This window comes from Talpa occidentalis, unplaced genomic scaffold (genome assembly GCF_014898055.3).
Source record: "Talpa occidentalis isolate TD23 unplaced genomic scaffold, MPIMG_talOcc4v2.1 talOcc4.13, whole genome shotgun sequence".
Classification (NCBI taxonomy): domain Eukaryota; kingdom Metazoa; phylum Chordata; class Mammalia; order Eulipotyphla; family Talpidae; genus Talpa; species Talpa occidentalis.
Genome location: NW_023601322.1, coordinates 46,761,133 through 46,787,951, shown reverse-complemented (window position 1 = coordinate 46,787,951; position 26,819 = coordinate 46,761,133). Strand labels below are relative to the sequence as shown.

General features: G+C 37.7%; 1 protein-coding gene across 4 annotated transcripts in view; it reads right to left on the bottom strand.

The window, feature by feature from the left end:
* ARHGAP28 (Rho GTPase activating protein 28) overlaps positions 1-26,819 on the bottom strand; it is a 202,747-nt gene that overhangs the window by 145,360 nt on the left and 30,568 nt on the right. The window contains exon 1 of one of the 4 annotated variants that reach the window (XM_054694200.1): positions 26,064-26,282. The exons of 2 other annotated variants lie outside the window; for them this stretch is intronic. In XM_054694200.1, the coding sequence (XP_054550175.1) occupies positions 26,064-26,239 (176 nt within the window). In that variant the 5' untranslated portion in view covers positions 26,240-26,282. Of the gene's footprint in view, positions 1-26,063; positions 26,283-26,819 lie in introns of those variants that run through there. One more of the 4 variants, XM_054694202.1, reaches the window with a different exon arrangement.

Here is a 26,819-nt window from a genome sequence, read left to right as displayed (position 1 = left end):
GAAATTAGCAATGCCTTACAATTAAAATGCCATAATAAAATAGCTAAGCTTTGGAAACAGCCCAAATGCCCAAAAATAGATGACTGGATCAAGAAGATGTGGTACATATATACCATGGAATATTACTCAGCATTCAAAAAAGATAAACACATGCAATTTGCAGCAACATGGATGGCGCTGGAAGGGATCATGCTCAGCGAAATAAGCCAAAAAGAAAAAGAAAAATACCGGATGGTCTCACTCATAGCAGGAATCTAGAAAACTTAAATAAGGGATCAGGAAAAAGAATAACTATAAGAAAGTGAAAATCAAAATCAACAAAAAACTATGAACCAGAGACACTTTTTGGGGGGTGGGGGCCGGGAGGGGAGGGATTGGGGTCAGAATGGGGCATGTGCAGTTGTATGGGGGAATATAAAAATAAAATTTATTATTTAATTAAAAAAAAAAATAAAATGCCATAATTCTTTTATGACCAACACATGAACTGTAATAGTTGCAATATATATTAACTGAACTGATTTTGGGGGGGGGGGATGTGTTAATTGATAACACAAAGAAACTGTTTAACTGTTGTCCAAGAATGACATTCATTTTAGAAAAAATGGACTATATTTTATGGTATTTGGACTCAGATGGGGTGACTATTTGTCCTGGTTTCCTCAGATAAATTGCAATTTTTACCTGCTGTCCAGGAATGATTATTAATAGCATCTCCTTTCACTTTCAAAAATGCCCCATTTTTGGACAATATATAATTGTCTTTATTATGCACAAGTATAACTGGAAAAATGCATAAAAATCAGATCTAATCTTTTTATCATTTTATTTTTAGAGCATTCTTCAAAAGCAACTCCAGAACATTGATCTATGCCAACAACAAACAATGGCTATTCTCTGACTAGTTCTTATTCTATTATCTTTATGTATATTTTTGTTGATGTTGTGGGATCCCATTCCCAAACATTCTATTTAACAGGAATCTTTCACTTAGATTTTTCTATCAAATTTGGACCACTAATTAAAAATAGTTAATTAAGGGAAATGGCAGTTGATTAAGAAAAAAATCAACACAAAACAAACACCCTCCTCCCCATCTTAAAAATATATAATAAAAAACTCTGTGCATCTAAACCTACATAATTATTTCTACAATATAATCATATATGTTCATAAAAGGATGTGTTCTATTCACCTTTTTTTTTCTCAAATGTTTTACAGGATTTAATACATCACCAGGTTAATTTTAAATATTTTATTTATCTTTGTAGAATCAATAGCCGCATAAAGTTGACAAGTGCTGGGCCTCCCCGGTGGCACAGAGGTTGAGCGCTGGGTTGTGAAGCTGCCCGCAGCCTCCACAGTGCCGGTTTGATCCCTGGCCACAGGGTGAAGGTCCCACATGGCGCACAGACCTCTCCTGCTGCCCGCTGCTCCCCTCAGCAGTGCACCTCGTCAGTCTGCCTGTTCTGCTCCCTGCTCTGGCTCTGGTGAATTCTCTCACCCTCCCATGCTTCTGACTGTACCCAATGCTTGTATAAATAAATAAATGTCTTCAAAAAAAAATTAGAAAAAGTTGACAAGTGATGCATTTGGTTTTACAATAGGTAAAACCTGTAAACAACCCAAATGCCCTAAAATAGATGACTGGATCAAGAGTATGTGAATATATACGCAATGGAATATTATTCAGCAATCAAAAAAGATAAATTTATGTAATTCCCAACAATGTGGAAGGAGCTAGCAGGAATTTAGCTTAGTGAAATAAATCAAAAGGAAAAAGAAAAATATCAGGGGCTTCCCTGGTGACGCAGCGGTTGAGCACTGGGCTACGAAGATGCCCACAGCCTCTGCAGCGCTGGTTCGATCCCCGGCCACCAGGCGAGGGTCCCACATGGCGCGCAGACCTCTCCTGCTGCGCCCGCTGCTCCCCTCAGCAGTGTTCTTTGTCAGTCTGCCTGTTCTGTTCTCCACTCTGGCTATGGTGAATTCTCTCAACTTCCCGCACTTCTGACTGTACCCAGTGCTTGTATAAATAAATAAATAAAATTTAAAAAAAAAGAAAAATATCAGATGGATTCACTTATAGCAGGAATATAGGGGACCCAAACAAGACATCAGTGTAAAAAAATAACAATACAAAACACAAGAAAACAAAAACAGATGATTATAAATCAGAGACATCCTGCAGGGGAGGAGGAGGGAGAGGGATCAGAGGGTGGGAGGGAGGAGCACAGGGGATTGTGGCGATGGTGCATAGGTGCACTGGGGAAGGAAATTCTATGGGGACTACACCTGGGGTGGGGGAAGCAAATATTGTTTAAAAATGAACAATGATGTAAAAATTTTAAAAAAATAAAACAGTAGCGATATGGTAAAAAAAAAAAAAGAATTCTGATTCTTTCATCTCACCCTAAAATCAGTTGTCTGCCACTGTGAGCTTAGTGGTGCCTTTTCTCTTCTTACCCTCAAACATTTCATTTTCCTCTAACCTCTGGTCAAATCACTGCTTTCCCCTTCTTCACTGCTTTCTAGTCCATAACGAACCCCCCTACATTCACTTATAGTCCTAAGAATTTTTGGAAACAAGCTATTCAATTTCACTCTCCCTTATTATCCTTGCCCTTGCTCCGTATCATTTTATAATTCTTCTGAAAAATTCCTTTCTTCTGGTCCCCTTACACAAACTCCCTGACATCCTTAGCCTTGAATCTAATTCATCCATCCCCTCAGATGTATAAGCTACTTGGAAAACTCAGGTAGATTAAGCTTCTCAGTTCCTGGGCTTCATTCACCATATTGCTTCACCAAACTGCTTATGAAGATACTTAGCAAACTGACCTGCAGAAGAAAAAGTGGAAATTCCTGCCCTCCTTCTATAAAAAAATAATCAATTTACATATACTCTAAAGCACTGGAATTTATTGCTTTACTTTTATCTCAATCTGCTTGTTTATAGATGGTGAAAGGTACAGTCTGTCACTGGTACCAAAGCAGTCGTGCTGGTGGTGAATTGGTATAAAGGAGACTGCTGCCAGTTGCTGGGAAACCTATCCTATCTTGCTTATGATTTCAAAGTTCTGTTAATATTCTCTCTTAGCCAGCATGGGTTCTTCAGATCTCAGTATTTAAACAGCCTGATGACAATATCTTACGTAGAATTGCATTCATCTTTAATTGTCCTAGAATGTGCCTTCTCTGACCACGGTTTAGTAAATATAAATGGTCTCAGTTATGCAGAGATAGGCATAATATCACTATGATAATGACGTATAATAAAGGGTTCTCTATAAAAGTTACATGGATATGTGGTGTTTTTTTGGGAGAAAGTACAGTAAGGTCTCAAAATCACATTTAATAGAAACAAGGGGATTTCATTAAAGATGTAATTACAGATTAAAAATTATATACTCCATTCTGTAATAATGTTAAAGCCATTTCTTCCTCATTATCTGTTTCCTTGTGAAAATGTTCTTAAGATAAGCAAACATCAGGCCTCCCTGGTGGCGCAGCAGTTGAGCGCTGGGTTGCAAAGCTGCCCTCAGCCTCTGCAACAACGGTTCGATCCCCGGCTGCTCCCCGGGATCCCCGGCTGCTCCCCGGCCACTGGAGGAGGGCCCCACATGGCGCGCAGACCTCTCCTACCGCCCGCTGCTCCCCTCAGCAGTGTACTTCGGTCCTTCTGCCTGTTCTGCTCCCTGCTCGGACTCTGGTGAATTCTCTCACCCTCCCGCGCTTCTGACTGTGCCCAGTGCTTGTATAAATAAATAATCTTAAAAATAAATAAAATGTTTCCCTTCATTTAAAAAAAAAAAAAGATAAGCAAACATCAAGAACAAAGATTAAATCATTGCAGAGAATCAACTGTATCATACACTTCAAGAGCACTGGATGTGATTCGTAGACTAAGTACAAATTGTCTAATATAGACCAGAATTTGACCAAATCTTAATCACAAAAAGTGAATATGGCTCCATGTGACACCTTTACAATTAGACCCCTGTAAGAATTTCAGTAATCTCTTTGTCTTCTATGAGCAGAGACCACTTTTACTAAGAGAAAAATTGGTATGTTTGGAGTGAAATGTTTCAAGATGAAATTCTACTACAGAGTCAGATACAAGCAGTAGTGAAGCCACTGGGAAAATCCTAAAAATACCAACAAAAGTAAGATTTCTCCATTCATTCCATTTGAATTCTCCAAAATTTATTAAATTTAAAATATTAATTTTATTAATTATTTTTAATGGTTAATCTCATACTACATGAGGTTTTCTTTTTTAAAGATTTATTTATTTATTTATACAAGAACTGGGGTATGGGCCAGAAGCGTGGGAGGTTGAGAGGATTCACCAGAGACAGAGCGGGGAACAGATCAGACAGAGTAACGAAATACACTGCTGAGGGGAACAGCAGGTGGGACAGGAGAGGTCTGCTGCGCCATGTGGGACCCTCACTGGCTGGTCAGGATCAAACCGGCGCTGCAGAGGCTGCAGACAGCTTCACAGTGCTGTGTTCAACCGCCTAGGGCACCAGGGGAGGACCTACATGAGGTTTTCTATATTGTTTGTACACAGTTCTTCCAACTCTATTCTGCATTTGTAGAGTAAGTTTAAGTTTTATTGTATGATACAAGGTAAATCATAAGAAGGCACTGACTCCATAAATCACAAATATAGATAGGAGACAGAGAAGGGAAAAAAATAGTTGATCTCAATTTGATCTCATGAAAAATACAATACGTGTTATATTATATAAAATGAGAATATCTAAAATACAACTATCTTAAGAGATTAATTTGAAGGAATTTATTTTTAATTAGATATGAGCAGTGACTCTCATATCAAATTACTATTTTTAAGTTTTGCAATTGCAGTATTATATGGAAAATATTTAATAATCTCTTTCAATAGCTCTTACCTTAGAAAAAAAACTATCGAGGAAAACAAAAGAAAATATGAACAGTTGTAGCTACATTAAATTAAAAGGCTCCTACACAGTAAAAGAGACAGCATCCAAAACAGACCCTACTAAATGGTCAAAAATATTTGCACACCATACATCTCACAAAGAACTGATACCAAAGATCTACAAAGAGCTCATACAACTCAACAAAAAGACAACAAATCACCCAATTTAAAAAATGGGCAGAACAGCTAAATAGGTATTTCTCCAAAGAAGACATGCAGACGGCCATCAGGCAAATGAAAAAATGTTCATCATCACTTATCATCAGAGAAATGCAAATCAAAACCACAGTGAGATACCACTTCACACCAGTGGGGATAATCCATATTAAAAAACCCAGAAACACCAAGCGTGGGTGAACATGTGGGAAAAAAGGAAACCTCTAAACACTGTTGATGGAATGTAGACTGGCCCAGGCGCAATCGAAAGAAATATGGAGGTTCCTCAGAAGACTAAAATTGCATCTGCCATATGACTTAGCAACTCCATTCCAAGGTATCTACTCAAAGAACACAAAAACACTAATTTGAAAGGAAAGCTAAACTATCTTCAGTGCAGAACTACTTTTATAATAGCTAAGATACAGAAACAACCTAAGTGCCCATAAACAGATGAGTGGATTGAGATATATAGATTACACACACACACACACACACACACACACTGGAATACTACTCAGTGATCAAAAAGATTATATCTTGCCATTTGTCACAGCATGAACAAAAATGGGGAGGACTATGTTTTTTAAAAAAAAGTGAACTAGAAGGAGAAAGAGAAATACTGGACAGTGTCCCTTTTATGTAGAATATAGAAAAAGCAAACAAAGGATCAAAGACAAACATTAAAACCAACCCTTAAAAACTGTCCATAAATCTGAAGATGGGGGAGGTGGGTAAGAAGGGGGGCACAGATGAACAGAGCACAGTAGACTATGGTGAAAGGACATGGGTGTTTCAGTGGTGGCAGAGCACACCTGAGGGGAGAAATCCTACACTGTTAAAATATTAACAAGGATATAAAACAATGGGACTTGATCAAATTAAAAAAAAAAACACAAAATAATCCCTCTTAAGACATTTTGAACTGGGCACCTAGGTATTATAAATCCCTTATTTCTCTGTCTCCTTCCAAGTGATAACCTTGACTTAGAAACAACTGACTGGCATTTCTGTAAGACACACAAGCTATTGACTGATTAGGAAAAGTTAATACTCCAATGTGCAGTGTTCATAGCAATAGCAAGGGAAAAAAATTATCATCAGTCAGTGAGTCAAAGAGAAAAGCATAGAAAAAGAAAGAAAAAAAAAAACCACATTTCTTAGCAACCTAACCTGTGCATTCCTGAATTGTGACTAGATAAAGAAGCGTTGAGAGGAACAAGTGACCTCATTGTTAGCAGTCTATGCTCTTGAGCTGAGAGTAAGCAAAGCCTGTTGTGTCATCACATGGCAATTCCACGTTAAAGACTAACATTGTACCTGAAAAGAAGTTTCCAGAGTCCATTTCACAGCAGTCCTTTCTGTTTGGGTACTCCTCTGTGCAATGGCTGAAGTAGATTTAGCAATTGGTTTTGCTGAGCCTGGAACTTTTGTTATACTGCATGTCGTTTATGTTAAATGAAGACACAAATGGTCTCAGATGTAGACAGAAAAAAGATGGTGAGAGACCAAGTTAGAATAAGAGCATCAAGAGAAAGCTCATATGTTAAATGTCAAGCCTTAATCTTTTATTGACTTGCAATGCCAGTGATACAATTTGGACAGGTCAGAACAGACAGGAAGGTCTGTTCTACTTCATTGTTTAAATTTGGGTCTGAGGACCCAATAATTTAAAATATAGCTCATATTCAGTTGAAACAGTTCCAAAAACTGTGGTTTTTGAACTTAGTCAAAGAAAGAATTCCATTTGGTCCTACTCATGTTTTTCTTCCAAGAGTAGTAATGAGGATTAACAAAAAGCATGACTGAGTAAAAATATCATTAGTTTACTAAAGGTAAACAGGCACTGGCCAACTTGTAGAGGGACCTAAAATTAAATTCTTAATATAATTTAATGTCAATTAAATGCATATAATAAAGAATGACCACCCTGAAAGTTTAATAGTTAAAATATAATCAAATTGGTCTGTTCTACAAATCTTGCTCTCTTTCCTTCCTAATTAAACACTATTATGAAGTTGGAGTCCCCAGATGCCTGGAATTTTAATCTTATAGGCATGAAAATGGAAGGAACTTTGCTATTTCTTACAATAGGAAAATTGGCTTCTTGTTTTTACAATTACCAATTAACTTCATAACCCTAGAGAATTTCACAGACAGAAAGTCAAACTAAAATCAGAAAGGAACATTAAATAGCAAATGTTATGGTTTACACAATTACAAAGACACAACATTGTAGTGTTTTGTAGTCTATAGTGCTTCTTGTGCTCTTACCCTATCTGGCAGTGCCGCTGGAGAACCAGCATACACTGCAGACACCCCAGCAGAGCATGTGTGGGCCACCAGTTTGGACAGTATTTCTTCTTGCTGAATCAGCTCACAAAGCTCATTTTGCCTTTCTATGCTCCAGGCCCAACAATCTTAATTTCTATGTATAATCCTCATGGCCACAACTTTCTAGTCTTTAAAATTACATTCTCTGATATCCACTGAATCATCCCAAGTTACTGAGCCCTAAATTAGATGCTGTGCTTTAACAGGAGACATACTATCATTGCCTCACTATGAGGTCATGGAAACTCTAGTTTTACAGTTTAAAAAAAAAAAAAAAAAAACTTCCTTTCTTTTTCACCAACCAGGGAACTTTTCATTTTCCCTTCACAAGAGATAAAATCTCATAAAGTGAAAATATGAGCAAGTTAGCATGAAGACCCTGACCTTGATTAGCATTCCCCTGTGTCTCCTCAGAACATCATTTTCTATTTCTTATTGTAAGAAACTATCTTCTGTGATAAAGTTTAACTATAGTCAATTATTTTGCTTTCCAGTTTTTTGCGGGGAAAGCCTTATATTGCCCCCTGCTCTTAGGCAGTGCTGTAGTTTGGTGTAGAAGCAGTTACAGAGAAGTGACATCACAACTGTCACTAGGAAAATTAAACTAGATCCAGGATTCATTGAGAGCACAAAGGCGATAAACTGGAGCCAGACTGGAAGTGAAGGGCAGGCTTTCTAAACCTGTGAAGCAATCCCTTCTTAACTATATGAAGACTGGGGCAAAGGGAAAAGACTTCAGGCAAGGGAAATAGAATGTGTAGACAGGGGGTGGTGTGCAGGAGTTAACTCAGGCTCTGCTGTGTTCAGTATATCCTACCATGGTTTAAAAACAATAAGCAACATAGTTTTTGGAGTGAGGATGCCCTACTTCATTTAGGCAAATTCCTTTCCCTCTGAATCTGCTTCCAAACCTATAAAATGAAACACAAACTGATACATACCTAATGATACTCATTAGCACCCATGCTTGCTTATAGGAAGTATTCAATAGATGCTATAATTATCATGCTTGCAGACCCAGAGGTGAGTGCGGGCAGGAGAGTTTCAAGAATATGGTGAATTTAAGTTGCTTTCTCTGAGAGAAAAGCCCAGGACACAAGGCAGAAACCCATAAATGAAAACTAAGCTGAAGATGATCAGAAACAACATTTGAAAAAAAAATGCCTATTTTTTTGTATCGCTGTGCGATGATGGATGGTGACTAAACATACTCAGGTAATGATAAGTCAAGCTATTATGTTCTACACCTTACACTTACACACTGCTCTATATCAACTATATTTCAATAAATCTGGTGGGAAAATAAATTATCATTTTTTGTAAAATAACATTTTGAAGATATCACTTTTTTTTTTCCTCCTGAGGAGGGTATATACCCTTGATGCTACGTACACTTTAGCTACTATTTGAGAATAGCATATCAGTGGAAAATAATGTGTTCCAGCATTAAAATACTCCTTCTCAAAGGACAGGATAACCGTACTACTCTAAAAGTGCCTTCTCTTCCAAGGGCTGAAGGAGTCAGTCATAAATCTATGACTGTCAGGCAGCACCACAAAACCCTGTATTTGGATACAACATGTAAATTGATAGCCCCTGGAAAGAGGACTGTTATGTTGTGGTGCCATAACATTATATGGGAAGGAATCACAATATGGAATATATGAGTCCTTTCCATTAAAAAAAAAATAGTATAGAAATGTTACAATACTGAATGTTTCATGTGCCTAATGTCTTCATTTCCTCACTGAAAAAATAGGGTTGGATGTTTTCGAAGGACCTCTACACAGGAGACTGCCGGTCCCTAGTCTTGTGCCAAACCAGAGAGAAAAATGTTTATGCAAATGAAGCACATTTGAGCTTGTTCACACCTGGGACCTCACATGTTCTAAACTGATTGGCAAATTGTATGGAATCAAGGCAGAAAGGGTAAAGAAAACTACCTGTCCAGTTCAGTAATCTGTCAGAAAAAGTTACTGGTGAATGTTTGTAGGAAAAAGCAACATTTGTTTGGCTTTTACATTTCTAACTTCCCTACAGAAATATGCTACTAATGTGCTACTCTTGATTTCAGCTAACTTTTCTTGAATCCTTACTTTCTGTATACTGGAAGTGAGTGGATAATGGATAAATAGCTAAGATCAGTTGTTTGCTCCAACTGACTTTTAGCTCAAACATTTTGTCCTGTTGTGATTATATGAGTCAGAGATGCACTGAAAGCCTAAGCTCAGATGTGATTCATTTGCATAAATATTTTTCTCTCTGGTTTGGCACACGACTAGGAACTGGCAGATCGCACACCTGCATGGGAATCCAAGGAAAGCTCTAGAAACATCAAGCAAACTCCCACTTAGAAAACAGGCCATAGATTGTGAGTGTAAGGATCAAAAAGAAGGATAAACTTCCTGTGCCTTCCTATTAGGCAACAGTTATACAATTTCCACCCTTCGTGTGAAACACTGAAAAGTTTCCATTTCCTCTATGCCTTCCCTGAAAAGAGGCTAAAATTCAGTATCTTCTTGTGCCGTGATCTCACCAAATGCTATCTGCCAACATTTTTCACTTCTGACAATAAAACTGTGCTATTCATACAATATTATGTGGTGAGCCCAGGGCACTCCCAGTCTCTACCCTGTCATCTTTCTCACATCAACTAGAAATACCCAAGTCACATTGTCCACCAGGGCAGTGCCACTCAGAAGCATGCTGATTACAGGGAGACAAAACAGAGTGGCAGCCTCAACATAGCAGGCTTGCCAGCCTGTCACCGAGACAAATACGGTTTTTACACTTGTTCAAAGCTACTCTCCTGGTACTACAGAAACACTCTTAATGTAAGAGTGTTTTCTTCAGGTATATAAAATGGTCATGACTGTCCGGAGCCGCCTGGAGCATGCGCCGTGTTGCGCAACACACGTGCCATTAATTAGTTTTCGCTTTACCGTTTTGCCTGCTGAGAAACCACAGGTGTTTCCTATTAATCAAATGAGACTGGGAGGTACGATGGGAGGAGCTACCAGTATATAAGAAGAGAACCACGAGAAGGTCAGGAGGTTATTGCGAGGAGGTCATTGCGAGAGGGGTTATTGCGAGAGAGGTTACCGCGAGAGGAGCAGAGAGAAGGTCAGGGAAGGTAGAAAGACAGGGAAAAGTAAAAGAAAGGTAAAGGAAAAATAAAGAAGGAAACGCTAGCGTCAAGTTGTCTCAAGCCCCTCATTTCAATCCTCAGCCCTTCTCTTTTCGTGCCTACGAATTCCGCGGGTCGGGACACATGACAGCTATAAATGTGAAGATATCCAGAAAGGAAAGGGAAAAAGAAAAGTTTAAATAGTAATTTGACCCAACATCTTCTTAATCCGTGGCCCATGAATCATCTGAAAATGCATGTAAATTTGGACAGCATGTATTTGTATACTTCTCATAGGGTCTAAAGCTTATATTAGATTCTCAGAAGCTTCTATAACTTGAAAAAGCTATCAATTACATGATAAAAAATATTTTTTTAATTCTCTGTAAAATTACAACTCAGCTCCCCAAGCTAGAAGTAGTAAGAAAATATATAATATGTACTTTTGCTTTCATTTGAACATCTTTGTGTAATGAATGAAAATTCCAAATTAAAAAACAGGACCTACCATACATGCTCAGAATAAGACCTATAATTTAGCTTTAAATAAATTCAACCTAATACCAAGATATTATATAAGATATTATATAATAAGATATTATATATTAAAAAGATATTTGAAGTTAAAACACTTTCCCAAATAGGTACAAATGCAATAAATGGTTCATTTAATAAACATTTACTGATTTTGAGATCCAATCATGCTTGGGTATGTGGAGAATTCTAATGGTGGCATCATTCCAAAGAGGCTGAAACCAGTAACTGAATCTCTTATACCACTCTCCCAAAACAAATCAGTAGCATTCCATAACACTAGCAGTCATGGGCTTAACTGCTGCTCACCAAGTTTGAGATGACCTCCAAAATTTGCTCCATTTTTAGCAACATTCTTGCCTTCATGGAATTACCCAAATGCTTGTGGGGGTCAGAGTTTCATGAGAGTTGGGTTAAAGTATTCTCTCTCCACCTGTCCTGTATCCCTCTGGTGTACAACACTAGGAAAACTCTGTCATCCACAGTACCCAACTCTGTTATCTGATCCTGAGCCACACTGGGATAAGAGTTATGTATGTTTCTAATGAATGTGAAGTTTGAAGACAGTTGGGACTTTGACTGAACCACTATGATTCTAACATGTTTATGATTTCCCTTTTTTGAAAGATTTATTTATTTATGCATCCAAGAACTGGGGTGCAGGCCAGAGGTACAGGGGGTGAGAGGATTCACCAGAGACAGACTGAGGAACAGAACATGCAGACTGACTGAAATACACTGCTCAGGGGAGCAGAGGGCAAGACAGGAGAGGTCTACTGTGTCATGTGGGTACCTCCCTGGCCAGCCTGGGGTTCAAACTCGTGCTGTAGAGGCTGGTGATAGCTTCACAGTGCTGTGTTTTAACCCCTTGTGCCACCAGATGGGTCATTTGGCCATAAGAGTTCTAAAGAAGGGCCTCCCCGGTGGCGCAGTGGTTGAGCGCTGGGTTGCGAGCTGCCCGCAGCCTCTGTGGCACCGGTTCGATCCCCGGCTGCTCCCCGGCCACCGGAGGAGGGTCCCACATGGCAGGCAGACCTCTCCTGCCGCCCACTGCTCCCCTCAGCAGTGTACTTCGGTCCTTCTGCCTGTTCTGCTCCTCGCTCTGGCTCTGGTGAATTCTCTCACCCTCCCGGGCTTCTGACTGTACCCAGTGCATGTATAAACAAACAAACAAACAAACAAACAAATAAATAAATAAACATGCCTCTATAAAAAAAATTTAAAAAAAAAAAAGAGTTCTAAAGAAATAATTTTTTTGATTAAATCTGATTCTTTCATAGAATTGAATGAGTGATTGCTTTACTATTTTTCAGTTTTGATGAAATGATGTTCTTAAATCTCAAAAGCCATTATTTGGGATAAAGGAAGGTAGATATGAGATAATATATACATTGTATTATTTATACAACTTCCAAGAACAGGAAATACTAATCCACAGTGATGCAAGTCAGAAGATAGCAGGAAAAGTTAACTGGAGAAAAGGGGCATAAAGGAATTTTCTTGTGTGATAAAAATAGTGTACATTTATTTTGAAAAGCAGTTATATCTAACTTATAAAAGTTTAACTGCACTTTATATTGAGTATATCTCAATTTTTTTAAATAGTGACTACTATTAAAAGATTTTTTTTAATTTGGTTTTTGGACCTTTAGGATCATTGTCATTATATAGGCAATAAGAAAGAGGAAAGAGTTTTTTGGAGAGATGATCCCTATCAAGTTTCTCAGCCCATTTCCTTCATAGGCATATGCACAATATGTAATAAAATATCTCACTTTGGGGGCCTATTAGTTCAGATAAAAATTGAAAAGCAGAAAATGAGGAAGTAAGCAAAATTAAATTTCTTCCTTAATTGTTATGTGTGGTGTGTACTTTGCTAAACCATTAGAAAACAGAGAAATTAGGGCTTCCCCTGGTGGAGCAGATGGTTGAGCACCCTGCTGTGAAGCTGTCTGCAGCCTGCAGCTCCTGTTCGATCCAGGCCAGACCTCTCCTGTCATGCCCACTGCTCCCCTCAGCAGTGTATTTCATCACTCTGCCTGTTCTGTTCCCCGCTCTGTCTCTGGTGAATCCTCTCACCCTCCCATGCATCTGGCCTGTACCCCGGTTCTTTGTATAAAATAAATAAATAAATCTTTAAAAAAATTTTAAAAAACAGAGAAATTATTTCACAATGTGCTCACTGGTTCCTTGGAAATCTTTGTTTTATTTAAACTGTATTCTAATTTTACACCAGTACAAATTGAAGTATTAAAGCTAGCGCACATGATATGAATAAAAGTTATCTTTCAAAAATTAAGTTATTAGTTAACATTCCCTTTGAATTTAAACAAAAAAGTAATAAAAGTGTTGTGGCATTCTTAAACAATATTCTACACTTCTATTAATTGGGCTACCAATTTATAATCTCCAGAAGTCAAAAATCAGTTCTGCCTAATTGGGCAAGCTGTATTTGTCAAAGAAAAGCTGAAAAACAAACATCTTATATATTATTCTTGAATAGCTTGGTTACAATAAACTAAATTGTACTTAGAGCAGTTGAATGTACTAAGATTAGGTAACAAATGTATGCTTATTGCACAGATAGCATAAGCACCTGAGAGACCAAGTAAATAAATGAGAAGGGTAAAGGTGTTATAAATTAGTACAGGACTGAAACCGTGTTTTTCTTTAAAATGCAAGGATTATCTGATTACCTTCACTTCCAAGTTAATAACAGAGAAAAATACAAGTTAAATGTTGGAAGAGAACTTAGAGGTCAATTAATGAAACTCTCATTATCCAAATGAAGAAATTTGGCATTTAACTGAATTCTGTCTGACCCTACTCATTTTACCTAAAACATTTAGTAAGTGGTCTCTAGCCTCCTGCCTAGCCTAGTCTCCTATTACCTGGTCTCAACCATACCAACTGTGGCTTCATGCTGCTAAGCCTTTTGCTCAGACTAGTTCTGCCAAAACACTCTCCTCACTCCCATTTCCCCCTACTGATTTGTGCGCATTCGGTAAGACTTAATGTAGTTATTAAATCCTCTGATCAGTTTCTTTAACTCTTTCTCACCAACCCATCCTCCAGTGCTAGCAGACCTCCTCTGCTCCCCCACAGAGCATTTCATTCATTTTCCCTCAATCATTCTTTCAACCATTCAAATGCTGAGTGTTCAACTCTGGGCCAGCAGGTTAATGTTAGGGACACGGAGAAGGATATAATTTCTGCACCTAAGGAGCTGCACTTCAGATGCAGCTGCCTATCAACACATCCCTCTACCCTCACTGAAAAGCCACCTATAAAAAAAACCTTTTTTATAGTCTCAGCATCAGTAACAGTGCATGGGCATACCAAGGCTGAATAAATGTTCACCTTCACTTATAGTCTAAGAATTAGTGTTTAAATTCTTCTTATTGTGAGTGAAAATGACCCTTAAACAAACATACTCTTTAAAACAATGGTCTATTTACCTATTGTCCATGCTGCTCTCAGTTTTATCTGTCAAGGCAAACTGAGAGTACAATTTACAATGGTCAGTTTTGATTTTTTTTAATTATTCTTTATAGCATGTTACCAAGAGTTTGTGTTATCCTGTGAAAAAAGGCTAATTTAAAAGATTCTTGGAAAGAAAGTAGTAAAAATCACAACAGTATATACCCTAACATAACAACCAATCCAAAATTTCTAGAATCAAAAATAATAGCACATTATGAAAACATCACCATTTAATACCTTTGCTACATCATCACTACATTTACTACAATTTAATGAGCTGCTCATTTGCTCAATCAACATATATATGCTTGGTATCGTATTAGGTCAGGGATACTGAGATGAATAAAACATGGTCCCACACATGAACAAAATCATGGTCTATAGAGAAGTCAGGTATCTAAGAACTACTAATAAGCGGAAAGATAAGTGCAATACTACAGAATGGTTTAGGTGGAGAAGGCACATAGATGGAAGTGACCACTTGAATTGAGGAAGGCATTCAAGGAAGACTTCACAAAGGAAGGGATGCTCAGATTCTGCAAGACTTCCCTGATAGATTTCCAAAGGCTCCCAAGGCCCTGTTCTTCTATAGTAAGCATTGCTGGTTTGTTCCAGTACTGGTCTCCATAGACACTCTATTCTCTCAGGCCAGATGTCACTCAAGCCCAGTTTAAACTATGCCCCAAATGCTGAAATATTCCGTGAAAAAAGATCTTAGAACTTTCAGCCTTGATCTCCTTCCCAATCTTCCAACTTGTATAGCTAACAGTCTGCTGGGCATGTATAATTAGAGCTATCTCACAGGAACCTAAAACTCAAAAATTCACATGTTAAACTCATCAACTCCCCATTCATAATCTGCTCATCCATCAGAGTTCTATTTCAGTTAATAAAACTCAAGACAGAAACCCAAGTTATGCTTTCCTATTCCCCTATGCATTTAATCACCAAATCCTACCAACTTCATTGCTTATTTTCCACACAGAATCCATTACTCCTTTTCATCCGTGTTCCCAGAATCCTAGTCTAGGCTCTCTTTATCTGTGCTTGAACAATGGCATTAACCTTCCCTATTTCTCTACTTCAAGTCATGGTCCTCCTTTATTTAAACCATATTTTATAATCCAGGGGTTATGGTAAATGGGGGATCCCAGAAAAGAATAAGCAGTTACAAGATTATAATTTTGGTCTTAAGGATTTTAATCCAACAGCACTTGAAACCATATTGAAATAGTGATGATCTAAATCAGCTATGAGCAGGGTCTGCAGTGGGGGTAGTAGAAAAGAAAGAAGAAAATAAACCAAGATAAAATTGACTAACTGAAGAGAGTTCTTTCTTAAGACATATTCAGAAAAAGCATTATGATTAGCAAAGTATTTCCACAAATTCTAATGAGAATTGGTGCTAATTTATTTAACTTCTATAGTCAGAACTTTTTAATAGTCTAGTTAAAAGGAGTATGGTGTTTGTTTAGGATTGGTATAATCAGAATCAGCCTCACTGGTGCTTCTTCTAAGCAATGACTCATGTTGTTTTAGCTGGTGTTGACTCATTGTTCCACAAAGGATGACACAGCTTTTAACATGGAGAGCACCGCCTGCTTTTTCCAATTACATGCGTCCAGCAACTGGAGGAGGTGGGAGTCCTCCAGAGTGGAGTTTTCTGCAACTAAGCATAATTTAGATTTTAAAAAACAGTTGCCAAGTCGACCTCATAATCACTGAGCATTATAAATGAGGAGGAGAAAAGTTATGGTATGTTAAAAATCACTGGGGCCAGGCATCCTCTCTTTTTCAAAACAGAAACTGCGGAAACTTACAGTCAGCTCTTTTCCACTTTAATTGCTTACTCTATTGAGGTCAGCAAATGTTTTTCTTTAAGATGCCAATGAAAAGTAGCAGCGGGTGTATTTTTGAGACTCTCCAACTTAGACTTAATGAGATAATGTGCACAGGTAGTTGTAACAGTGTTTGAAAGGAAACTAAGGAAATCCCATTCACATAAATCATTGCCACCCTGTCTCAGTTCTGTACTCTTCATGTTTCCTAATGAAAAAGCCAGTTTTCCCTCCTCCACTTTTTTCTTACTATTGGTTTGACTTTTTCCCAAGCACATTTGACCATGCTGTGGGCCTGATTTGGTGCTATGGTAATGGGAGCAGATGACCAAGGTCAGCAGAAGGAATTCAAAGTGTGACTCAACAAGCTGGTTTCTCCTTCTGAAGTACTTGGTGAGACATTTCCACATTTTGCTTCCCAATTATACCACAGAAATTGATTGTTCTTTGCAGTCCTCACTCGTGACTGCTCTTTCATGATGCTTAGTTCCTATTAGTAACAAACCTTGAGCTTCTGGCCAGCTCAGAACTGTGAGAACAGACGCCTAACATGATAGCTAGCAGAGGCACCCAGGCCACTGCTTATATACATAACTAAAATGGCTGTCCATTCTCTAGTTCTGGTGTCCTGTGAACCAAAGTTTATTAAAATCAATACCTTGAAAAATTAAAAAAAAGTGCCCAATGGCTGAAGGTCGTTCTGATTCTGATGATCCAAGAAGATTCCCCACAGGATTCAAGCTCAGACTATGAAGGGCCACAAATTAGTTTTCTAAACAGAAATCCTAAGGTCAGTTTTATCCATGGCTCCAAGACCATAGATGGATAAGGGCTGTTCTTTGATTCAGTGAGACTAGGGATGGCTCAGAGGTCCATATTTCTACATGCTCTCTCACCCTAAAATTTGAGCAAGATTTAGAATAGAACCTATCTTCACAAAAATAAGGTCCAAGACCTGACTTAGTCCCTCAGTTTACTTCAAATCAGGTTAAGTGAAAACTTGACTGAATACTGGGAGAGAAAAAAGAAAGACCCCATTAATTCTCATGGAGCAAAATTTCTCAACTTGCATTAAGAATTCTTATATTATTAATCCTTTTGCAAAAAAATGAAGTGAAAAATGTTTCACCCACAGAAGTCTTTCTTAGTAAAGAATGCAATTCATAAAATGAAAATGAAAAATTCTAAGATCTAGTTACTAAGAACATAAACTAAAGGATTAAAAGATTAAAAGTGCTTCCCCTATCTTCTGCCTGCAAAAAAAGCTTTGGGAAGATTTCTTTTTACTGATTGCTTGGATCTCAGTTTCTTGGTCAAGTTGAATGAGTTCTCTAGAACATTTTATCTATTTAAAAATATTATTACCTAAGTAAGAGAGCATGAAGGGCAAAAATACAACTTCTTAAAAAAAATCCTGTTATGCACTTCCTTTAAGTGATAATAAAATTTCTCAAATAAACTATCTATTCATATTTTATTAATTCCATACTTTCACATGTTAACAGAATAGAAATGATTGGGACATCCCGGTGGTGCAGTGGGTAGAGCTCACAGTGATGTGAAGCTGTCCATAGCCTCTGCAGCACAGATTTGATTCCCTGCCAGGCAGGGAGATACCCACATGGTGCAGCAGACCTCTCCTGTCTAACCTACTGCTCCTCTCAGCAGTGTCTTTGGTCCATCTGCCTGTTCTGCTCCGCGTCTGTCTCTGGTGAATCCTCTCACCCTCCCACACCTCCAGCCTGTACCCAAGTTCTGGTAAAAAAAAAATAAAAATTAAAAAAAAAATGATTGCAAAAACAAAGATTAAACCAAAACCAAGTATTTATAATATCTACTATGTGAAAGTTACCATCATTGGTTGCTAAAGGGAAGATACAACAATGTTCTCTCTGTACTCAATAAACCTATAATCAAATTTAGGCAGAAAATATTTAATGATATTTTAAGATTCGAGTAACAGGTAAAATCACCAGTTTGGGAAGGACTGGGTTGGAATTCTGGCTGAAATCATAACTTCACTTTGAAACCTAGGGCTTCTTCTCTATGCCTCAGTTTCTTTCAATGTTATTGAACTGTTATAAGGATTACGTTAAGTTCAGTTAGCTATCAATAAAACCAGGCCTTTTAAAGAAAGAATTGACATCACAGAACAATGGATGATTAATTACCAAGTGATTGTTGTCATGTTAGGTAACAACTCTTCTGGCTATTATTGTCTAGGAAACCTTCATCAAAGAAATTCAGTCTTTACTTCTTTGACTAAGTTTATAATCTCTCTTGCTTTTCACCTTGTGCCACTTATAAATATGAGTTTAGTCCTAACAAGAAACAAGTTTACTGTTGGCTATTGTGTGAATTTTTTGTGTGAAATATTTATTTTATCTAATATTGTTACCAAAATGGAGGCATAAATTACAACAATGTAATAATATTTAAAACAAACACATAGTTTCCCATAAGTATTTGAATTAAAAGTTTGCCTAAAATCAATAAATTGGGGCCTCCCCGGTGGTGCAGCGGATTGAGCACAGTGCTGTGAAGCTGTCTGCAGGCTCTGCAATGCAGGTTCGAGTCCCGGCCGGCCAGGGAGATTCCCACATGGCACCGCAGGCCTCTACTGTAGCACCCGCTGCTCCCCTCGGTAGTGCTTTCAGTCTGTCTGCCTACCTCTGGTGAATCCTCTCACCCTCCCACACCTCTAGTCTGTACCCCAGCTATTGTATAAATAAAAAATCTTTAAAAAAAAAATCAATAAATTGAATGTTGACATTTTTAAGTATGTTTCCAATAAAATTGTGCAAAAGCATGATGACAAAACACCCTTCACTTTACATTTGACTTCTGTGGCAGACCATAAATTTTAATATAAAGATTTATTTCTTGTACATAAAGATAACCAGTCACAACTTAGAATAAGATGTACAAAAACATCTCAAATGTTTGACAATTTTTTTAATTCTACATAACACAGCTAGGTTTCCAGTTTCTCCTTCCTGTCCTTTATACTGTATGTTTGTATGCAGCCCTCATCTATTCATGTAAGGGATCAGGAATAGAATGCATATGTTTAATTAGTTTTTAAGAGTAACATGAGACACAGCAGCTGGTTTCCTAAGTAATACTTAGTTCATTTTCTCCCACACTTACACTTGGAATTACCTTGGTACTTAATACCTGTTACATGGATAGTTTTATCTATAATATTCATTTATTTCAGTGACATAACACTTAAGATAGTCAAAGAATGTGTCATATACCCCAGCTATTTAAGACAAATATATAGTAAAGCATCTGTTATTTTCTTTAGTTCCTATTTTAGAAAATAAATTAAGTTGAAGATTTTGGACACAATATTCTTACTTTGTTTTGATGCACATTCTCTATTAATAACAAAGAAATGGATACAAGGACTCCATGTGATAAAGAATGACGCATTATGCAAAACTCACTAAATGCATTTATCCAGACCAAAACAAGAAAAATGGAGGCAAATTGAGAAATGAATGTTTGCAAAATCTTTTGTTAGGTTATACATTTTAGTCCTTTGGCATTTTCAGTTCTGAGAAAACTGATTATCTGATCAAAAGTAAACTACAAAGCATGTTTAAAAAATATTAGAAAGAACACAAGCATAAAAGCCTCTTAGGACTGCCTAAAAGTAGGGGGAGGGGAAAAAACAACAACAAATAATACTTAAAGTATATTAAAAAAAGTGTCAATATATACACTTCACTATTAAAGCAAGCAAAGTTACACATTCATTTCAATAGGTGTTTGTACTACACCCCTTGTAAATCATACTATCTTGATGATATCCACTGAGAAAAAGTTCATTTCTATACTATTTAAGAGTATGTCTGACTTTATATGTTCATTCAAAGAGATTTAAAAACAAAACAGTTATGTATAAACTTTGTTTCTAAAATTTTCTTCTGAGAAACATTTTATTCCCTTCCTTTGCTTTGCCATTAACATTTTACTTTTATTCTTTGCTGGAAATGATACATTGAGACCACTGATTGGGAAAACAGAGAATGGAAATTACTCAAGAAATGAAAGTTTGGCTTAAGGATGAAATGAGAAGAAATTCTGACTATATGCAAATTGAAATGTTGACTTAAGTTATAATACATTTGCAAATGTTCAGGTAATATTCAGTAACACTGGTGAAGGGGAAATGTTTTCCATCAGATACAAATACAGCTGTAAAAAAAAAAATGGGGAAAAATTATGGAAAGACTGCCTCAGTTTTTTAATACTTTCCATAAAGTGAAATTTAACTACTATCCTCTTAATGCAACAGTTAATTTCTGATTAATTTTCTTTTAAGTTTATATTAAAATTTTGCTTCTAAGAAATCAGACTTTGAAAATTAGGGAGTTTATAGGCTTCATAAACTCAGACCAGATAAAATAAAAAGTTTAATGTACTTTGTCACAAAATCATGGAAATAATAAGTTAAATGGCTTATATTCTATTTATATTTCCTTGGCCTTTTAAAGGTCAAGGAGGTAAAAATGATACAACCAGAGAAAATACTAAACGTGGATCTTAGAGTATGTTTAAAAAGTCTAATGCAGAAAGAATGACAAAAATAGTAAAATCACCATTATAAAACCATGGTGATCAATTTTACTTCTCAAGATTCATAGATGGATGCTAAAGTCAGTAAAGTTTGAGGAAAAGCAGGATATTTGCAGTCTCAAAATATCTCCTCCCAGGTATTTATTAATTACAAAGAGTGAAATAGCTTTACAGTAGGAAGTCTGACAGACACCACCATAAGCAGGATATCAGAGCTAACATCAACATCAGGAAGACAGCACTGATATTACACACTAAGAGGAGCTGACATCAATCTATGGAATGTTCAACAACATCACACAATTGCAATTTAATCATGAGAAGTCATTAGGTCAATGCAAACTGAGGAAATTCTTATGCCAAAAGTCCCAATGTCATAAAAGACAAGGACACTCTGTCAAACTGGAGGAGATTTGGGAGTCATGATTAAACTTAATGAGAAATCTGGGATTCAATTTTACAATAATAAATTTCAATTATAGTGGAAAAACTGATGAACTTAGGATAAAGTCTACAGTTAACATTAGTAGTTATACCAGCGTGAATTTTTTTTGCTTTGATAACAGATCTATGGTTTGCAAGATAATACATTAGAAAAAGCTAGGAAAGATTACACAGCACTCTATACTATTCTTGCAACTTTTCCATAGTCTAAAATTATATATATATATACTCTGGTTTCTCTTCAGATCGCATAAATCTTTCGCCTTTTACTAAAATTATATATATATACACATACACACATAAAGTAGTTTTCATCGACATGAAAGTGATTGTATGACACCCTAACTCCTCTGAATTTTTGTGAATATATTAAGGATTACTATTCAGGGAGCACTGAACAGGTTAAAAATGAACAGAACAACTAGCCAAATGTTTGACCAAACAACACAAAAAAGAAAATGTGCCAGATGTTTTCAACACTACCCCACACAATGCACCTACACTCAGCAAGGACCCGACAAAAAAAAAGAAACCAAAGACACCAACTCCTTTCACCCATAACCTGACCTATAAACATCTCATTCTCTCATTAAAATTCTATTTCCATTTCTGAATCCTCTAAAAAAAAAAAAAGGTGTAACTATTTCCCCCCTGTATTTGATGTACTTATTCCATATATCAAAAAATTCACATAGACCTACATAAAATACTTAACAAGAGTTGGCATATTGAAGTAAATGTCTTTAATTAATTTCAATCCAAGAAGGAACCAATAAATAAGTCAATACAGTTGTTAAATTTAGTCTTTTCCACAAAATAAAAAATTCCTAATCATCATTCAGTCCACTTTAATCAAATCATTCCCATGATAGTAACATTAGGAAATAATATCCCCTTTACAGAAGTTTTAACACTGCTGTAGATTTAGAATTTCCAGGATAACCTTGGTTAGATTCTATTTGTTTTTGAGGAAGAATTGGTTCTTTTCCTTTTCTATTTTTGTCTTCTCTAAGGAAGTTTATGGTACGAGATAAACATCAGAAATACTCATGGCCATTTCACACTATACCTTCATAGAAAAATGTTATGTATGTTATTCGAATATACCTTAGAAAATCTTTGAAAAACAAGTTACCCAGTTTTATCTTTGGCTACCCATCATTTTGTGAGTGAGGTTATATAATTAATTGTCAACGTTTTTACTCTGAATTCTGAATAAGAGTCTAGAAGATTAGACTCTAAAAGTCACATGATTCTAAACACAATTCTAATCATTTATCTTAACAGTACAGAGAATTCATAATTCTTCATTATCTTTTATCCTTTAAAATAGAATAAAAATACAGAATATTTCTGAAATAACAGAGTATGTTCCTCAATCCCAACAAATACTTCTAACTCTGGACTCTCCTACATGAATAACTTTTGGAGGTAGGTACAATAATGTTTTACTTTCTTCTTTATATCAACAACAACTAATCAAAAGTGATAACACGGCTAACATATATGTTCCCTTGGTGTCTGATACTATTCTAAACAGGTAAAGAGGTAAAGCGAGTAGCCTGAGGCCACATGGTAGCAAATGGTGTCAGATATGCAAAACCTGACCCCAAGTTTGAAGGACAGTATACTTTATCCTGGCTACTAATTTTAAGGAAATGGGAAAATCTAAAAAGAAATGCAACGACTACAAGCTTCAATTTTGAACAGTAACAGAGGCGCATAATGGAGAACCTATTACTCAGCATTAATCATTGCTGGCAGGCAGCAGCTGAGGCCTGAGTTACTGGATCCTTTGAATTGTTTGTTGTTGTTTATGGGAAGCTAGAAGTCCATTTTTATATCTGGAGACTCCTGATTTCTAATTTTGTAACTTATTCCTAGTTTGTTTTTTTTTTTTCCAAAATCCTATTGGTCTAAAAGGTGAAGAGCTACATTCTCAAGGCAGGTACTTTGTCTCATTCATCCCTGTACCCCTAATGCCTAATGTGTTGCTGGCATATAGTATGTGCAAGTAGGTTGGCTGCCATAAAAATCCTGCCACTTTACGTTGAGGGAGGGAGAGAGGAGAGGGAGGCAGGAAGAAGGAAGGGGTGGGGGAGGTGAGGGAGGGAGGGGGAAAGAGAAAAAAAGAGAGAAGGGGGGTGAGGGGAGGAAGAATATGAGCTTAACTGGGGACATTTGGACATTTTAGTGGGGGAGAAATAGGCCCCCCAAAAAATCAAAACAAAGTCAGATGGAGTGGAGGTTTGGAAAATAAGGAGCTGGTTTGCTTTGAATTGAACCATGGTACCAAGGGCAAAAAAATGATGAAAGTCAGCTACAATAGTCCATGCTTCCTACAGCCATGCGGGTCACTGCTCCACAAATATGTGACACATGTGTAAGTAATTTAAAGGAAAGGGTATTCTTGAAAGAGAGAGTGCTTTCTTCATAAATAGAACAATATGATCTTGCTCCTTGGCTTGAAAGGATGTATTGATCAATAGTTAATGAGTCAAAGGTTAATAACTTGGGCCTGATTATTTCTGTTATCTGACTCATGATTTATGGTGTCCTCTGGCTCCTTGTAAATACAGGAACCTCTTTTTGATAGTTGTTACTGGGAACCAAGAAATTAAGCTATTCTTTAGTGATTTGGTTGTAGAGACTAAAAGTCGTCTATCTCCTGCATCACAGGGTGACCGGCACAAAGATTCCTATAGAGGAGACATAACTAAAAATGCAAACTTGCAGCAACACAAATCTCATAGGCAACCCAATGCTAAAACACTAGCTATGGCACAAAATGCTTTTGCTCTCATGTATTATCATTTCACCAGACCACATGCTGAGTTAATGGAACTTCTGGTTTGCTTTGGAAATGGATGCAGTTTTGGATAGACCAAATGGCACAGACTGGCTGTTGCTCTGGACAGCTGCTGAAAGTTAAAGACAAGACAATGACACCAGTACCATCTAAAAATGCACAAACCTGGCCCTTGCTTCTCAGTAAATCACAAATCTATTTAACTACTCATAATAAATACAATTATAAACAATGATTATGCTTAGAAAATACCCTAAAGATAAATGCAAGTCTGTATAAGTAGCATTGAAAATAACGTGCACAAGTCCTAAAGCAGGAAGAAAAATGTTACTTTGTCATTGTCTTTGCATAAAAAGCAGATTTCACCCAACCTGCTCCTTTTGGAAGAAACAATATTTTCTTTGTTGGTCAAGCCTAATATAGACCTCATGCCAATAAAGTTGGTTCCTCTCATGGATACCAGCCAAAAGGATATTTCTTGAAATAAAGTTACAATCTGTTGAAAGCCTCACAAATCAATTAAAATAAGCAACAGAAGTAATCATTACCACATAACTAAAGATAAAGGAAAGTATGGGGGGAAAATTGAAAATAAACATCATCCAAAAAAGCACAACACTCAGACTCCCCATTTATAAAAAAAAAACATTCATCAAAGAATCCATAGCAGATAATAGTCACACTAAAACAAATAAAGCTTTCCCTAAATATGTCATCAAAGCATTTCACTTATTATTGAAATATTTTTTGTCTACCCAGGAAAACTTGGTGAGAGTCTAACATTTTCGGCTTAGTTAATGGAATTCTCCTTGGCCTTCATCAAATAGATGAACACAAAGTAATTCAACATGGATCCGTGATTTATTTTATCGAAAGTGCACTTAGTGAGACACAGATCTCTTGTGACCCAAAATTACATTAAAATTGCATTTACAGTAGAGTCAACATTAGCAATAATAAAATGGTGGTACAATATATTTATACAATTGAAATGGTTATTTTTTAATCTAGACATAAAATTGGTTTTAAGTCTACTGAAATTTACTTTTTAGAGTACCTCTTCCTGAAATTTTAGCTAAGGTGGCATGCAGTTACAAACGAAGATTTTGATAGTATTCAAGGACCTGGGATAATGTGTTTTTCAAGATTGATTTTTTATTTATACCAGAACTGGGGTACAGGTCAGAGGCGCGAGAGGGTGAGAGAATTCACCAGAGACAGAGCGGGGAGCAGAACAGGCAGACGGACCAAAGACACTGCTGAGGGGAGCAGCGGGCAAGGCAGGAGAGGTCTGCAGTGCCATGTGGGTTGCTCCCTGGACGGCCAGGAATCAAACCCGCGCTGCAGAGGCTGCAGACAGCTTCACAGAGCTGCGCTTAACCCGCTGCACCATCGGGGGTATTTTTAACTTAGTCATTTTCTGCTTGCCTTTCAGTTTAAATGATTTTTTTTTTTTTTCACTTCTCCAGTACTTCAATTGGTGCATTTGCCAGAAATGAGGCATATGCCTGTCTCTTCCAGTTGTATGGAGAACCCCACTCCACGGCTTAACTCTGTTAGTCACTGCCTTTAGCCTTTGCAGACAGACTTCAGACTGACTTCATACACTTCCCACCGCCAATCAATGACAACACAAAGAACAGCAGGCTCACTTATCTACTCCACTAAAACTTGCAGTAACAATCAAGGGATGGTGGTGGTCGTATGCCCTGGCAGAAAACACAGCAACAAGATGAAACCCCCCAGCCCAGGAAATCTCTGCCCTGTTCGAGCGGTCGGTACCTGCTGCCCGGGTGGCTGGCGGCGGCTCGAGGAGCGCAGCGGGGCTCGGAGCTGGGCGGCGGCGAGCGGGCGTACGAGTGGTAGGCAGTGAGCACCACGCCGCCCGAGTCCTCCACTTCCATCGTCAGCCGCGCATGTCTCCGCTCGGGCCGGAGAACAAAGGCGGGGACGAGCATGGACCAGCGCACCAGGACCCGGTCACCACAGGGCGGGCACGGCCCGCCCGGCTCCTGGGGGCTCCCTCGGGGCTGTCAGGGGAAGTCGGCCCCGCCCGCCCGGCAGCCCTATTAGCATAGATTGAAAAACACGCCCACGAGCCCCATTTGGGGGCGGGGAGGATGGGGGCGGGGGGTCAATCCCAGTTTCTAGGAAACTGGAAACCGGCGGTGATTCTTAGGGCTCTGGCTAGCTACCCTAGTAAAGTTTTTCTCGCCTTGTTTTCCTTCCCTTATCCTTTTCTCAACAACTTTCCCCCGCCACCCACCTCCACTCCGTTCTTTAAACGGGAGTCTTAGCCCAAAGCTAAGAACTTTTCCTGCCTAGCAAGAGCTGGAGGCAGGGTAATGAAGGGGGGGCGGTGAAGGTGAAGGGTGGCTGGGGAAGAGATGGAAACCCGCCCCAGAGGGAGACCCCACTGAGAAGAACCGGGTCTACAATCTAAACTTTGTGATCAGGAAGAATATGTGACAATCTCGTGTAAAGCATCCACATAACGAACTGAAGAACCATATTGCATTGCTATTTACTTAGTCAAGT